Raw genomic sequence first — 15,170 nt, forward strand, 5'->3', positions numbered from 1 at the left:
GTTCCAAGAGCTAAAGGGCAGCATGGCATGGGCAGGGTAGGAGAGGAGAGGTTGATGGGGGAACTGCGTTTGGAGAGCTTGGCAGGGGGACCTTGAACATCAGGCTAAAGTGTATTGGGAGGCCAGTGGGTGCTAATGAAGTTTCAAGGAGGCCATGAGGCTGTCCCCACAAATGCCTGGGCCACATCAGGGGGCCTTATGACCATGCCCATGAGCCCCCCAGAGAAGACAAGAGCCCAGATCTTGGGGTTTGGCCAGGTCCCTCCCCCTGCTCTGTGCACCGTTTGGCCTGTGGTACAGAAGGCGCTGGAAGACCCGGAGCAGAAGCTGCAAACCGTTCTAGGTTAGTGTGGGGCCCCAGAGCAGGATCTGCAGGGATCTGTGCCTACCCCAGGACTGGTCTGAACCCCTAACTCCCCCCGCCCCTTTGCCAAGTTGGACTATTTCCTGGTGGTGATGCTCCTGCTCTGCTCTGAGGTGGTACCCACCCCACCCACAGCTCCATCCATAGCTTGGCTGGTATGTCACTGGTGTGGCGGGTCCCCGCTCGGACCATGCATGGCATTCTCCCTCACAGCCCATAAGCAGAGCTTGGGTCTGACTGACATTGTGAAGATGTGGAAACCGAGGCCATGGGGGGAGTGGTGGTGGGGGCAGTGGTGGTCGGGGGAGCGGGGAAGAGGGACTGAAACCAGCAGAGGATGGAGCTGGGACTAGAATCCTAGACGTGGGCCTCCCGGGGCCCAGCTTCACCGCCCCAGATATTAGTTAGGGGGTCGTTCGCCTGGCGTTTGTATGTATCTGCCCAGGTGAGGGGGCGGTGACGAGGACCCAGGCGCCGGGGTTTCATTGCAGCAAGTTCTGACGAACCCTCACCCCCTTCAGCGGCTGGTGGCGAGTGGCCGCTCCGCTCTCTTCCCGCGGTCAGAGCCAGCCACGCCGTGGGACCGCCTCCGCCTCCTCCGCCGCTGCAGCCGCCTTCCGCGCGGGGCTCCGCCCTGCTTCCCTACTGACTGCCACGCGGGACCTGAGCTGGCCGGGGGGCGGGGCTCGGGGGACGGACGGGGTTCGGCTGGAGCGGGCGCCGGCCCGAGAGGAGGGAGGAGTGACTGTCGGGCCGGGCCTCCGGGGGCGGGTCTGGGGGGCGGTGAGCGCTGTGGGCGGGACCTCAGTAACGGACAGGGAGGGGGCGTGGCCGGGGCGTTAGGCGGCGAGCGGGATGACAGCTGGGCAGGGCAAGGGAGTGGAGGCGGTCGCCGTGCGGGGGGCCAGAGAGGATTGAGAGAGCAGGGCTGAGGCCAGGGCAAGGGTTTAGCGTGGCTGGTGAAGCAGGGCCGGACGTATTGACAGGGCCCAGGCGGCCCGCGGCTGAGGGATGGAGGAGGAGCTTGTCACGGTAGGGGAGAGGCCAGCTACCCGGTAAGCCCGGAAGGCCCGCCCGGTTGGGCGGGGCCGGCAATGACTGACAGGACAGGGTCGGGCTGGAGATCGCGGCGCGCTGGGCCGCCAGGTGGAGCCCAGCAGGAAGGGGGCACAAAGATTGTCCGAGGGCCTGGGTAGGGATGACCCGCAGCTCGAGGTCGGGAAAGGAGGGAGGAAACGCGGGACGTAGGTGGCGTAGTATGAGTGACAAGGCAGGTGGCGAGACCGGGAAGAAGGACCGCTTGTGGGCGGGGCGGGAGGACTGACGCCTCTGGGGCGGGGCTAAGGGGCCATGAGTGACAGGCAGAGGGGTCCGCCCCAAACAGATCTGCAGCTCGGCAAAAAAAATTCCCCTTCCGCTGAACGCGGCGAGCTTCGCGCCTTTCGTGTGCCAGGTGGGGGACCAGTCGCCATTGCTGCCTGGCTGCCACCAGCCGGACCCCACCCTCAGCCCCGCCCCCTCCTCAGGGGGCTTCGGCCCTGGGGCTGGAGCGGTGCAGAGGTCAGACCCGCCTGAAGGAGGTTTCCTCCGCCTGCCAGGCCAACGGTCCCTTCCCGTCCCAGCGAAATCCACCCAAGGCGTCGTTCCCAGGGCCGAGATACCCGCCATTAGAGGCCTTCTCCGTGGCAGCCCTGGTTCGGCGTTGGTTATGATCCGGCCCGCCTGCCCACAGTTGCGGAAGCGCTTTCTGGACTGGACCCTGGAGCTGTGGGTCTTCGCGTGACGTTCTCCGAGCCTGCGCTGCCGCCTGGGCATCGTCATGCTGGCGCAGCCCGTCTCCCCGCAGGCCTCAGGTTGGGGAATCTCAGGCCCTTGCACTTAGCCCGCCTTCCTGCGGGAGACCGGGATAGGCCTCGCCCTCCAATCCTGACCATGCCTTCTCTGTTCACCCACCCGCCCAACTAGCCCCAACCGCTTTGTGCCTCCGTTTCCCTGCTGTTCCCGGGCCCAGTTCTCACACTGCAGTCCCCGCCCCTAAGGATAAGTCTCGCTCCCCCTCGCTCCCCCCCCCCCGCCCCTCTGTCCTCGACTCGGACTATCCGGCCTCTCTGGCCGCGCCCCTCCTGTCCCAGACCTCCCCTTATTCAACAGGCTCCTGGGGCTCCCGAGAGGTGAGGGTAGGGGTCCCCGACGTTTTGTCCAACACCTTTTCTACTTTCGCCTTCGGGTCCTGCGTGAGGCCTAGGTCTTCCTCAGTATTCCCTCTGGGTTGGGGGCCCAGAGGTGGGTCCTGTCCAAAGCCTGAATAGGCTGGGGGGAAGTGGGGGTCGGGGGTCCTACGAGCAGGATGCTGAGGCCGTAGCTCAGGTCTTTGTCTTGGCAGAATCTCCGGGCCTCCCTGGATCTGATAAAATGAGTGAGAGCTGCCCCTTTCTATAGCCTCCCACTGAAGGGTCAGAGCAGCGGCGCCAGTGGGAAAGGGACAGATTCCTCTCACCTCCCATCCCTGCTGTTTATGCAACCTCAACCTACATTTCCATGCAGGGTCCATCGCAGTAGCTAGCCTGTAATGCACCATGGGGAGCCCTTCCTTTCTAGTGCCCTCCAAGGTTCCCAGGGGAGACTCCTGCTCCTCAGCCAGGGCCCCTGAGTGACCTGCCTCATGAGGGAGCCTGACTATTTCCAGGTTCGGGACCATTGCCCTGCAGGTGGTTGTGCTGCCCTGTATCCATCTTGAGCTGCCTGAGGCCTGCCTCCATCTCCTCATCCTCAGCCGTGGGACCGGCTTCTCCTACAGATGTTCCTTATCATAGCATCACCCAGCATCTGGGGCCTAGAGTTCCGGCAGACGCGAGAGGGTGGGGGTGGGGGGAGCGGGAAGGGCGGTGGGGGAAGCAGGCAGGGCAGAACAGAGGGTCACATTCCCCAAATGCCTTTTCGTGCAAAGCCCTGTGAGGGATGGGGAAACTGAGGCCCAGAAATGGCACAGCTTGGCCACCAGCATGGCAGCATCAGAGCCTACACATCAGCCACTCACTCCGGTGCAACCAGTGTCCGCCTACCCCCTGGAAAGGTCTGACAAGACCTCCGGCATGCTGTCCCCAGGTTGCCTGAAGGATGGTCTTCCTTTGTCCCTGGTCCATAGGGCTACTCTTCAGGACACCCTGGTCAGCATCCAAGAGATAAGGTGGTCCTCTTGGGGGGTCTCTCAACTCGAAATTCCCTTGGTAATGGGGAAGAGGGAGGAGCAGCTCCCAGGAGTAACCATAGCCAGTCCTGGGAGCTGAGGGTTTCATGTCGTGGAGAGCCAGGAGCCTCCCACACTGCCTTCTCATGGCTTTGTGCCTGTTGCTACTGAAGTGCAGAATGGAGATGCACATCCTGCCCACCCTAGGGTCTCCCTAGCACCTTCCCTGAGTCCCTGCCCTTCTAGGCTCATCTACTCCCTGGGGATTAAGCCCCTCCGTCCAGACACTGGCTAGAGTGGGTCCCTGTAGCCAGTGAGGCCGCAGGGACCCTGATGGACAGGTGGGCACTGACCCATCTTGTAGGCCCAGAGCTGGCAGACATAGAAGGCTCTGGACCCAGGCCACAGAAGGGACCCAACAGCCTTCACTCATCAGTCCACCATTAGTATTCTAACAATCCCACAACACATTTCCTGAACTCATGCTCTGTTCCATTTTACCATATCACTCCCATACTTACCTCTGGTGGCCTCCCATCTTTAAAATAAAATCTAAGGGGGGCACCTGGGTGGCTCAGTCGTTAAGCGTCTGCCTTCGGCTCAGGTCATGGTCCCAGAGTCCTTGGATCGAGCCCCGCATCGGGCTCCCTGCTCTGTGGGAGGCCTGCTTCTCCCTCTCCCACTCCCTCTGCTTGTGTTCCCTCTCTCCCTGTCTCTCTCTGTCAAATAAATAAATAAAATCTTTAAAATAAAATAAAATAAAATCTAAGGGGCACCTGGGTGGCTCAGTCAGTTAAGCGTCTGCCTTCAGCTCAGGTCATGATCCTGGGGTCCTGAGATCGAGTCCCACAGTGGGCTCCTTGTTCCACGGGGAGCCTGCTTCTCCCTCTGCCTGCCTCTCCCCCTGCTCTGACAAATAAATAAAATCCTTAATAAAATAAAAATAAAAGGGGTGCCTGGGTGGCTCAGTCGTTGAGCATCTGCCTTCGGCTCAGGTCCTGATCCCAGGGTCCTGGGATCGAGCCCCACATCGGGCTCCCTGCTCGGCGGGAAGCCTGCTTCTCCCTCTCCCACTCTCCCTGCTTGTGTTCCCCTCTCGCTATGTATCTCTCTGTCAAATAAATAAAAAAATCTTTAAAAAATAAAATAAAAATAAAATAAAATCTAAGATCCATACCATGGCCTGTGAGGTCTAGCCCCTCTCCAACCCTTTTCTTTGCCTATCACACTCAGGCCAAGATGGCCTCTCTCTGTTCTTTGAACACACCTGTGTTTTTTTGCTTCTGGGCCTTTGCACAGGCCTTTCTCACTGCTTGGAACTGGATTGTGAGCCCTAAAAGTTCAGGGACTGTTTTTAGTTTTGTTTGGCTCTATATCCCAAAGCACTTAACTTGGTAAACAACAGACACTCAAAATGCCTGTAATAAGTCTTAATAAATAATTGTTGAGTTAATGTGCCTGATGCTTTTTTGTTGACTTATTTAATCTTTACAACAGCTATGTCAGGTAGGTACTATCATTAGCTCCCTTTTCTAGAAAATAAAACAGGAGCTCAGAAGTTAGGCCATTTGGGACGCCTGGGTGGCTCAGTCGGTTAAGCCTCTGCCTTTGGCTCAGGTCATGATCCCAGGATTCTGGGATCCAGTCCTGCATCGGGCTCCCTGGTCAGCGGGGAGCCTGCTTCTCCCTCTGCCTGCAGCTCTTCCTGCTTGTGCTCTCCTTCTCTCTCTGACAAATAAATAAAATCCTATAAAAAAAAAAAAAGAAGAAGAAGAAGAAGTTAGGCCATTTGTTGAGGGCCACACAGCTAAGATTTGAACACCAGAGGGAGGCTTTTTTCACCTCCTCTGGGTATGTGGGGGCATGGGAGCAAGGTGATACACCACAGTCCAGCTCCCAGATTCTAGATGCTTGTGGGCTTCCTGGAGCAGGAGGTGTTGAGCCTGGGCTGGAAAGTTGGCCACACTTTGGTCTGCAGAGTCCCTACGAGAGCATTCCAAGCGCAAAGAGCAGCAATGAACGAAGGTGTGGAGACAGGATGATCCAGCTCCTTGGACTACCAGACTCAGGGCTGCGCCGGCCCAGGACACACCGCCAGCTAAGTCCCAGGCGCTGTCAGCTGGGGGTCTCTAGAGACAGGACGCCCGTGGGCGGAGAAATTGAGGCGGAGACTCACTCCGCAGTGCCCCTCCCCAGGCTGGGGGCCGGGGCGCCCCCAGGGACGCGGGCTGGGCGCTCCCAAGGCCGGCCGAGGCAGGACGTTCCCACGCAGGGGTTGGCCTTGGGGAAGGCTGTGGGGCGGGCCCGGGGGCGGGCGCCCCGCGCTCTGGTCCCTCTGCGGCCCATTCTCCGTTACTCGCTCTGCAGACCCAAGTCGCCCTCGGCGCTGAGCCGCGAGGTGAGTGAGTAGGTGGGTGGGAGAGCCTGGCTGCCCGAGCCTGCGGGTGAGGGATGCGGCTTGGACCTGAACTTTCGTCACCGGTCGGTCAGGGCCGGTGTGGTTCCTGCCATCGAGGAGGATCAGGGGGCTTCGGGCAGCTCAGAGTCGAGGACTCCTCCGGGAATTATCCTCTGTCCGCATGTGGGGCGCCATCTCTTTCCCCAAATGTAGATTACTCTTTCCCTCTCCCTATATGTGGGGCTACTTTTCACTGACAGGGAGCCCTTCTTTCCTAGATGTGGGCCTCCCCCCACCACATATGGTACAGCCCCTCCTTCTAATTATTGGGTTCCTCTCTCTCTCCCCAGATGTGGGGGGCCCTTTTTCTTTCCAGAAGTGGGATACTCCCTTCCTCTCCCCAGATGTGTGCTCCTCTTCCTCCTTCTGACCCAATTTGGTCCTTATCCTCCTCTAAATCCTCTCCCCACCTCCCACCTCCAAACCCCCTGGGATGCCAAACCCTGAGACTTCCCTGGGGGGTAGGGGGTTGGGCTCAGCCTGTCCCCTCCCCCCACCAGATTTAGCAGAGCAGGCTCTGTGAGCACGTAGGCAGCCAATTAGGGGGGAAGGGGTGGGGGCCAGACCGGCTGTGCAAGACCTTGGCAGATGGCCCTGTGAGGAAGAGAGGTAGCACTGGGACCTGCTCCCTCCCTACCTGGACTCCCACCCAGTTTCCTCTGGGAGGGGGAGCAAACGGAGGATTGCCAGGTTGGCCTGGCTGAGCTGGGGCTGGAACCAGAACCCAGGCTCCCAGCCCCAAACTATTGAGACCCTGCCTCAGGAGTTAGGCCTCCTCCCACTTGTCAGAAGGTTAATTGAGGTTCCAGGAGGGGGGCTCCAAATGTCTAGGACCCCCATCCACCTCTATCAGGATAGCAGACAAAAGTAGAAGGGTCAGGGGCATGAGGGTGACTTTGAAATCCTGGGACGCCCCCCACCATAGCACCCGTGAAAAAGTTTCTCTGTCTGGGCTCCGTGGGTAGGGGCAGAGGGCAACGTGGGGCAGAACTCTCTCTCTCACACACACACACACACACACACACACACACACACACACACACACACCCAGATGTTCTTCAGAGCTGCCTGGAGCTTGGTACTGAAGAAAGCAGGACCCGGGATGCGGTGGACGCATAGCCCAGGAAGCGCAGGTAAGACCCGCACGCCTCACCCCTGTCCAACTCGGAGGCAGGGGTGGGCTCCTGCTGGCTGCCCTGGGCCTGCCCCAGACCATTTCCCACAATCCCACTCCTTGGTCCTGGGCCACATGCCTCCGGGACATGGAGCTCTCATTTGACAGCACCCCCTTCCATTTGAAGCTTCCTCAGGGCCTGAGCCCCAAACCTCAGGCCCCTAAGGACTTTGTGTCCTGCGGCGGAGGGTGCTGACAGACCTTGCACCTCCTTTCCAGACCCTAGTCAGAAGAAAGGGGCCTAAAACAGGAGAGACTTCAGCCAGATATTCTTCCGGACCCCCAGAAGAATAACATTTATTGAGCCCTTACTATGTACCCCAAGCTGTGATCAACATTTCACACAGATTAACACACTCAGACTTTATGACAGCCATGTGAGGTGGATGCTCTGCTATTATCTCCATTTCTCAGATGAACAAACTGAGGCCCAGAGACCTAGATATTAAAAGGGTCAAAGCAGGGTGCCTGGGTGGCTCAGTCGGTTAAGCAACTGCCTTCGGCTCAGGTCATGATCCTGGAGTCCCGGGATCGAGTCCTGCATCGGGCTCCCTGCTCAGCAGGGAGTCTGCTTCTCCCTCTGACCCTTTTCCCTCTCGTGCTCTCTCTCTCATTCTCTCTCTCAAATAAATAAATAAATAAAATCTTAATAAATAAATAAATAAATAAATAAAATAAATAAAAGGGTCAAAGCAGTCCCATGCCGTCCTGGCAAGGAGGTACCAAGGCCTTCCATGTGGGTGTCTCTGGTATCAATAAACGGAAGCTTTATCGAGACCCTCCAGCCTTGCTCTGGACCCCCTGGACACCCACGCGGAGCCCTTGAGGGCTTAGCCATCAGGGAAAGCTTGCAGGAAAGGAAGGCAGTAGTAAAACCAACCTCTAGCAGTATAAGTTACGGAGCATCTACTGCGAGGCACTGTGCTAACCCTTTCAAGTATGGTGTCGTGAAACTTCCCACAACAGGGTGAGGTAGGTTCTCTTACTAACCCCACTTTCCAGAGGAGGACATCGAAGCACAGTGAGATCGAGGGGCTTGCTGGAGCTGGGGTGGGTGGAACTGGGGCTCAAACCCAGCTGACTCCAAAGGCATGCCCTTGACCAGGGGTCAAAGGCATGCAGATAGTGCCCTACAGTTTGCAGAGCAGTTACACATCTTCCATCTCAGGCTCATCTCACTCAGCCTTTGTCCACCCATTGCCTTTGCCTGACATGCCCTCCTCACCTCAAATCTTCCGAGAGAGCATGAGATTTGAAGCCAGAGGGGCTGAATTACAGCCCTGGCCATGCTCCTTATTGCTCTGTGAGTTTCAGCAAGTCACTTAGCTGTTCAGTTTCTCCATCTGTAAAATGGAGAGATAACAGTCTCAACCTGGCTCAGAGTGATGCGGAGTAAATGCGTCAACTCACCCGAAGGCCTCAGAATGGCTCCTGGCACACAGTAAGTGCTCAATAAAAGCAGCCCTCTTTTTAAATAGTATGGGTAGAGCTGGGATGTCCCAGGGGCAGCCTGAACTCAGCTCTTCTGTTGTGCCTGCAGCCCATAGCGAGCGGAAGATGCCCCCTTACACCAACTACCATGCCCAGCGCTCCTACCCCATGCCTGATGAGCCCTTCTGCGCAGAGCTCAACGCTGAGCAGCGGGCCCTGAAGGAGAAGGAGAAGGGCAGCTGGACCCAGCTGAGCCATGCCGAGAAGGTGGCCTGTAGGTGTCAGGGTGGGGCTGGCTGGGGAGAGTGGGCTGGGGGTTGACTTTGAAAAGAAGGGCCTCCACCCAGGGCACCTGTGTGGCTCAGTCAGTTAAGTGTCAGACTCTTTGGTTTTGGCTCAGGTCATGACCTCTCATGCTGCATCTGCTTGAGATTCTCTCTCCCTCTCTCTCCCCCTCTGTCCCTCCTCCACCTCTCTCTAAAATAAAAATAAAAATAAATAAAATCTTAAAAAAAAAAAAAGAAGGGCCCCCACCCAAGACACCAGAAATCCCCAAACACCTGAATGCATACCTGAGGGGTGAAGTTCATCATTTGTTCATTTATTCTTTTATTCAGTCAGCTGTTTGTGCACAGCCAGATACTAGGTGATGCTGGGGACACAGGAGTGAATCACCTTGATGGTTCTCGCTTTGGCCTGGTGCTCCCAGGTCAATGGGAGAGCTGACACAAACCCGGATAACCGTAATACAGGCTGTGTGGCTAGGGTGAGGTGTGTCCAAGGGATTGTGAGGACCCAAAGGAGAGAGGGAGAGAGAATCCTGGTGGGCCTCCCAGAGGGGGGCATGTCCTGGCTGGCCTTGAATGGTGAGGAGGAGGGTGTTGCCTGGCAGTAGGAACAGCGTGGGGAGGGATATGGAAGCAGGAGAGCATGGAGCATGCTGGGTATCACTGAGTGGTGTGGGGAGATGGAGCAGAGAGGCAGGTAAGGTGGTGGTGGGGGGGAAGGACCTGACCCTGGGAAACAGGAGGGATGTGTCCTGCCCACCAGAAGTGCCCCTAAACGACTCTGATATTTGGAGCCTGCTCCTGGCCATGCTTTGCATACAGTAGATGCTCAATAAGAATTTGCTGAATGGACAGCATCTGCTGCAAGACTGGGGAGGCTGGGGATCCCTGAGGCCAAGACTTGGCCCAGGGTTCTTGAGAGGGATACATGCAAGGCCCCTCCTTCCCCACCCCTCCTCTGCCTCCAGTGTACCGCCTCCAGTTCCATGAGACCTTCGCAGAGATGAACCGTCGCTCCAATGAGTGGAAGACAGTGATGGGCTGTGTCTTCTTCTTTTTTGGATTCACAGCTCTGCTGATTTGGTGGCAGCGGGTCTATGGTGAGTGGCAACCCCTCACCTTGCTGCAGGCCTGGGCCGTGCCCTTGGGGTCAGAGCCACCAGCCCAGCTCTTATAGGGCAACTATGCTGGCACTCATCTGCAGAGTTTTGAAAAGTCCCCCAAAGAGGTGTAGGGTGAAGGGCAGATCATGGCTGCCTGGGTTGGGATGTGGGAGCTCTACCTCTCTGGGCCTCAATTCCTTCATCTGTAAAATGAAAACAATGGTGCCCACATCACAGGGTTCTTGTGAGGATTTAATGGCTGTAAGCCAGTGCCTGGCACATAAGCATGAATGGTGCTGTTACTGACTGCTGTTATTAACCATTAATTTTTCTGTAACAGAGAGTCTCCAACATACAAGAGCTTAAACAAGATACAGGTTTTGTTCCTCTCACAAAAAAGGCCAGGGAGAGTATGGAGACTCTGCAACATCAGGCTCCTTCTGTGGTGTTGCACTGCCGTCCTCCACACGTGGCTTCCTTCTTGCCACCCAAGATGGCCGCTCCAGCTCCAGCCATGAAAGCCTACATTCCAGCCAAGAACAGGGAAAGGGATGCACCCCTCTCTAAGGTCCACAAGTTGCCCACGTGCGTTCTGCTCACCTCCTGTTGGCTAGAAATGATCACATGACCATGTCTAGCCACAAGGGAAGCTGGGAAATGTAGTTTTTAGCTAGCTGGTCACATGTCCAGCTAACGGCTTATGACTACAGAAGAGGGATTCTCAAAGTGTGGTCCCTGGACCAACATCATCATTTGGGAACTTTTAGAAATGCAGATTCTCAGCCCCAGTCTGGATCTACCAAGTCAGACACTTTGAGGGTGGAGCCCAGCCATCTGTATTTTAACAAGCTCTCCAAGTCATTCTGATGCCCACTCAGCCCTAGGAAGCACTGCTCCGGAAGCAGGGGAGGGGCTGTTGGGGAAGGGCTGACAGTTTCTGCCCCAGCTCTTCACCTCCAACGGTCTCACTTTTCTTCTTCTGTAAGAGTGTGATGGGAATTCCCGCCTTGCATGAGGATGAAATGAGGATGAATTCTAGTCTAGCCCAGTGTTTGGTGCTAATGGGTGCCATAAAGATCTTTTCCTTCTTTCCCACCCACTGAGCTAGAAAGTTCCGATGAGGAGGTCAGACAGGCTGAGTCAGCCTCAGGGGCAGATGGACCAGGAGGTAAGGTCTGAGCAGTGTAGGGAGCTCCATCTCCCCTGATGCACACATCATGGCACCTAGAATGCCTCTTGAGTGCCTCAGCCTTTTAGTTAAGTACTGCCCTCCCCAGATTTCTAAAGTGAACTCCCCTTCCTCGCCTCCTAACTCCAACCCCCTTAGGAGGCAAAAGAAACCATCTCATCCTGGGCTCTTCCCAGTCAGGGGGAGCAAACTTAGTAATTATAATCACTACCATATATTATGTACTTAATATCTGTCCCACACTGTACCAGTTGCTTTATACATACTAACTCATCCAATCCCCACAGCCATAGGAGATAGGACCTGTTTTTGACAGGGAAGGAAACTGAGGCTCAGAGAGATGAAGTGACTTGTTCAAGGTCACACAGCAAGGGAGGGTGGAGCTGGGATTTGGATCCGTTCCATTGGGCCATAAAGTAAGGAAGCAGGCTGAGAAAGGGGAAGGACCTTGGCCCAATTCCCACAGTGAGTCTAAGGCAGAGCTGGGACCAGAACCCAGAGGTCCCTGGAATGAAGCTTTAGCAGGGAGTCTGGTGGGGGGGACAGACAGGGTGGAAGGGGTGTCCTAACCCTGTGACTGGAGACCCTGGCTCAGGGGGACAGGGTGGAAGACTCGCAGGGTCCTGAGCCACCCCTGTCCCCACCCCATGCCTTATCTGCAGTGTTCCCAAAGAAGCCCATCACCCTGACGGATGAGTGGAAGGCCCAGCAGCTCCAGCGCATCCTGGATATGAAGGGCAACCCTGTGCAAGGCCTGGCCTCCCGGTGGGACTATGAGAAGAAGGAATGGAAGAAGTGACGCGGCGTCCAGGCTGCCCTCCCTGCAGTTCCACCCCGGCCTAGAGCCTACGGAGGGCCCTTTCCTCTTCTTAACGCCAATAAAGCTGGCCTGTTCTCTTCTGTCTTCAGTCTCCACCTCAGTCTTTACCTGCCACAAACCCTACAGTATACCTAAGATTGAGTACTGTGGTGAAGGAAGGGCAGGAATAAGCCACTTTCCAGGGGCCCAGAGCCCAGCCAATCAGGGAGGACTTCCTGGAGGAATAGGGGCTAGGTTTTAGTCTTAAGGGATATGTGGCATTAGGAAAGGGAGGAAGGAGAAGGGAAGGTATTCCAGGTGGAGGGCGTGGCTTGAGCAAAGGCAAGGACACTCCTTTATTCAGTCAGTTATTAACAAATATTTATTGAGCACCTACTGTATGCCAGGTACTAATCCAGGCCATGGGGATGCGGCAGTGAATAAGATAAAGTCTCTGGCCCCATAGAGGAGGCATTCTTTTATGGAGGGAGACAGAAAAATGAATATGTGATGAGTTCTGTAAAGAAACAAAACAAAGCAGGATAAAGGGACAGAGTTAAGGGGCGCCTGGGTGGCTCAGGTCATGACCTCAGGGTCGTGGGATCGAAACCTGTGTTGGGCTCCATGTTCAGCTCCAGATACCAGTTGGGTGTATGAAAATTCAACTCAATTCTGACACGCACTTCAAAAATAGCATCAGCTACCACAGGTTAAGGGTTCAGTCCTACAAGAAGCCCTGCCCCCGACTTTTAGACACCAGTCCCCAGCCCAGGTTACCTGTGCTTCCAACCGACTGGCTAGAAATCAAAGGATCCCGCAACCCCCTCCTTGGGTTTGATTAGTTTACCAGCACAGCTCACAGAACTCAGGAAACCTGTTTACTCACTGGATTCCCAGTTTCTTATTAAAGGACAGAACTCAGGAATAGCCAGATGGAAGAGATGCAGAGGGCAAGGCACGGGGAAAGGCACGGAGCTGCCGTGTAGTGTCCAGGCACTGTTCTCCCCCCCATCCCCACGTGTTCACCAACCCAGCAGCTCTCCGAAAAACCTGTCCTTCTGGAGTTTTATGGAGGATTTCATTACAGAGCCGTGATTGATTAAATCATTGGCCATTGGGGAATGATTCAACCTCCAGCCCCTCTCTCTCCCCGGAGGTGGGGTGGGTGTGGGAGTGTGGGATTGAAAGTTCAACCCTCTAATCACATGGTTTGTGTTCTGGGCAATCCTTAGGTGGGGTTCAAAAGTCACCTCGTTAATATAAGAAGAGACACCTTCCTTGCTCTCATTACTTAGCAAATTCCAAGGGTTTTAGGAACTCTGTGCCAGAAACTGGACTAAGATCAAATATATACATTTCTTATTATAAATCACACTATCACAGGCTGCCATAACAAAATACCACAGGCTGAGTGGCTTAAACAACAGAAATGTATTTTCTCATAGTTCTGGAGGCTAGAAGTCCAAGATCAAGGTGTTGGCAGGATTGGTTGCTTCTGATGTCTCTGTCTTTGGCTTGCAAATAGCCACCTTCTTGCTACGTCCTCACATGTGCTTTCCTCTGTGCATGCGCATCCCTGGTGTCTCTGGGTATGTCCAGATTGCCTCTGCTTATAAACACGCCAGTCTGATTGGGTTAGGGCCTTTCCTTTCATTTTAACTTCATCGTCTCTTTAAAGACCCTACCCTAAGACCCACAGCATGCTGAGGTATTGGAGGTTAGGACTTCAACATATGAATTTGCAGGAGACACGACTCAGCCCATAACAGTTGGGTTCAAAATTATTCCACGTGTCTCCTTGTTCTGGGAGCAGTGGGCACCTAGGGCATTTTCTTCTCTTGGCAGAAGTCAGAGACCGCCGAGGGGGCAGGGGGATGATTAGGGACCCAGGATGCTCTTAAAGCCCAGGCTCAGAACGAGCACACACAGAATCGGCACCACATTCCACTGGTCAAAGCAAGTCCTATGGTGTTCCAGTTACTATTGCTACATTACAAACTACCCCAAAACTTAGTGGCATAAAACAGCCATTTTATTATGCTCGCCAATTCCGTAGGTCAGGAATTCAGTCATGACTGTTTGCCTCTGTTCTAGAATGTTTGAGGTCTCAGCTGGAAACACTCAAAAGGCAGTGGCCAGAATCTTCTGGAGGTGTTTTCACTCTGGTGGTTGATGCTGGCTGGCAGCTGGCTGAGCCCGGACAGCTCAGTTGGAGCTGTCAACTGGACATCCTTCTTCTGTGGCATCCCCAGGTGGTCTCTCTGTGTGGGCTAGTTTGCACTCCCTCAAAGCATGGTGGGTGGATTCCAAGAGTGAGAATTCCGAGAGAACAAGAAAAAAGCGTATTGCATTTTTATAATCTAGCCTCAGAAGACACATAGCATCCCTTCTGCTGAACCCTGTTGGTTAAGGCACTCACCAAGTTCCACCTACATTCACGAGGGAGAGAACATAGACTTTCCTGCTTGATGTCACAATGCAAAGTGTAAGACACATATGAGATGGGAGATATCATTGTGGTCATCTTTGGAAAATATAGTCTTCCCACCCACAGCCAAGCCCAACATCAATAGGCAGAGAAATATCCTCCATCAGAGTACACTGGTGAGTGTGGAGTAGGGGGAAAGGCAGAATTGTGAGCAAATACTACATCCTATCACTGATGGTGTAGAAACAACCAACACAAAATTATGTTGATAGAAGCTAAAACTGACCACATTTAATTGGATATCAACTAAAATTCAAACAGACAATAACATTCTGACATTTAGATAATCAAATTTGACCTGAAAAATCAGACCAAATGGAAATAATGGACAATAGCAGATAATGCACAATGGCAGAAAACCAGTGAAATCAGATGTGGATAAACAAGAGTGAGAGAAGAATCACATCCTCATAGTGGCATTCACTCCATGAAGTCAGGTTGATTGCAATGAAAAAATAATTTTGTAAAATTAAATTTATAATAGCAAACATTAGAAAGAATTTAACTTTGGTCATAAAATAACTGATTGAGGAATAAAATTGACTTCATGCAGCTTGCTCAAGAAAGGGCTTTCTTAGATTTTTTTTTTTTTTTTTAAGATTTTATTTGACAAAGAGAGACACAGTGAGAGAGGGAACACAAGCAGGGGGAGTGGGAGAGGGAGAAGCAGGCTTCCCACGGAGCAGAGAG

General features: G+C 54.4%; 2 protein-coding genes across 3 annotated transcripts in view; one reads left to right on the forward strand and one right to left on the reverse strand.

Moving 5' to 3' along the window:
* Positions 1-5,789: 5,789 nt before the first annotated feature.
* COX4I2 (cytochrome c oxidase subunit 4I2) lies at positions 5,790-12,097 on the forward strand. Of its 2 annotated transcripts, XM_031029874.2 has the most exons (6): positions 5,790-5,949; positions 7,061-7,142; positions 8,565-8,624; positions 8,724-8,888; positions 9,870-10,001; positions 11,856-12,097. In XM_031029874.2, the coding sequence occupies exons 4-6, from the start codon at positions 8,741-8,743 to the stop codon at positions 11,990-11,992; spliced, it is 417 nt and encodes a 138-aa protein (XP_030885734.1). In that variant the 5' UTR covers positions 5,790-5,949; positions 7,061-7,142; positions 8,565-8,624; positions 8,724-8,740; the 3' UTR covers positions 11,993-12,097. The 2 variants fall into 2 exon arrangements, with proteins under 2 accessions (XP_030885734.1, XP_006727579.1); XM_006727516.3 differs by lacking the exon at positions 8,565-8,624.
* The window catches only part of BCL2L1 (BCL2 like 1), a 67,989-nt gene continuing 62,876 nt past the window's right edge, over positions 10,058-15,170 (reverse strand). The window contains exon 3 of the mRNA XM_081833058.1: positions 10,058-10,207. Coding sequence (XP_081689184.1) covers positions 10,073-10,207 — 135 coding nt within the window. The 3' untranslated portion in view covers positions 10,058-10,072. The remainder of the gene's footprint in view (positions 10,208-15,170) is intronic.

The sequence above is a fragment of the Leptonychotes weddellii genome, chromosome 10 (assembly GCF_054177405.1).
Source record: "Leptonychotes weddellii isolate Sample4059 chromosome 10, ASM5417740v2, whole genome shotgun sequence".
NCBI lineage: Eukaryota > Metazoa > Chordata > Mammalia > Carnivora > Phocidae > Leptonychotes > Leptonychotes weddellii.

Bases quoted from the DNA above. Each gene is read 5' to 3' on its own strand.
- COX4I2 (XM_006727516.3), top strand. From the start codon at position 7,061: ATGTTCTTCAGAGCTGCCTGGAGCTTGGTACTGAAGAAAGCAGGACCC. The intron at 8,889-9,869 runs GTAGGTGTCAGG...CTCTGCCTCCAG, and splicing joins CCATGCCGAGAAGGTGGCCT to TGTACCGCCTCCAGTTCCAT. The intron at 10,002-11,855 runs GTGAGTGGCAAC...CCTTATCTGCAG, and splicing joins TTGGTGGCAGCGGGTCTATG to TGTTCCCAAAGAAGCCCATC.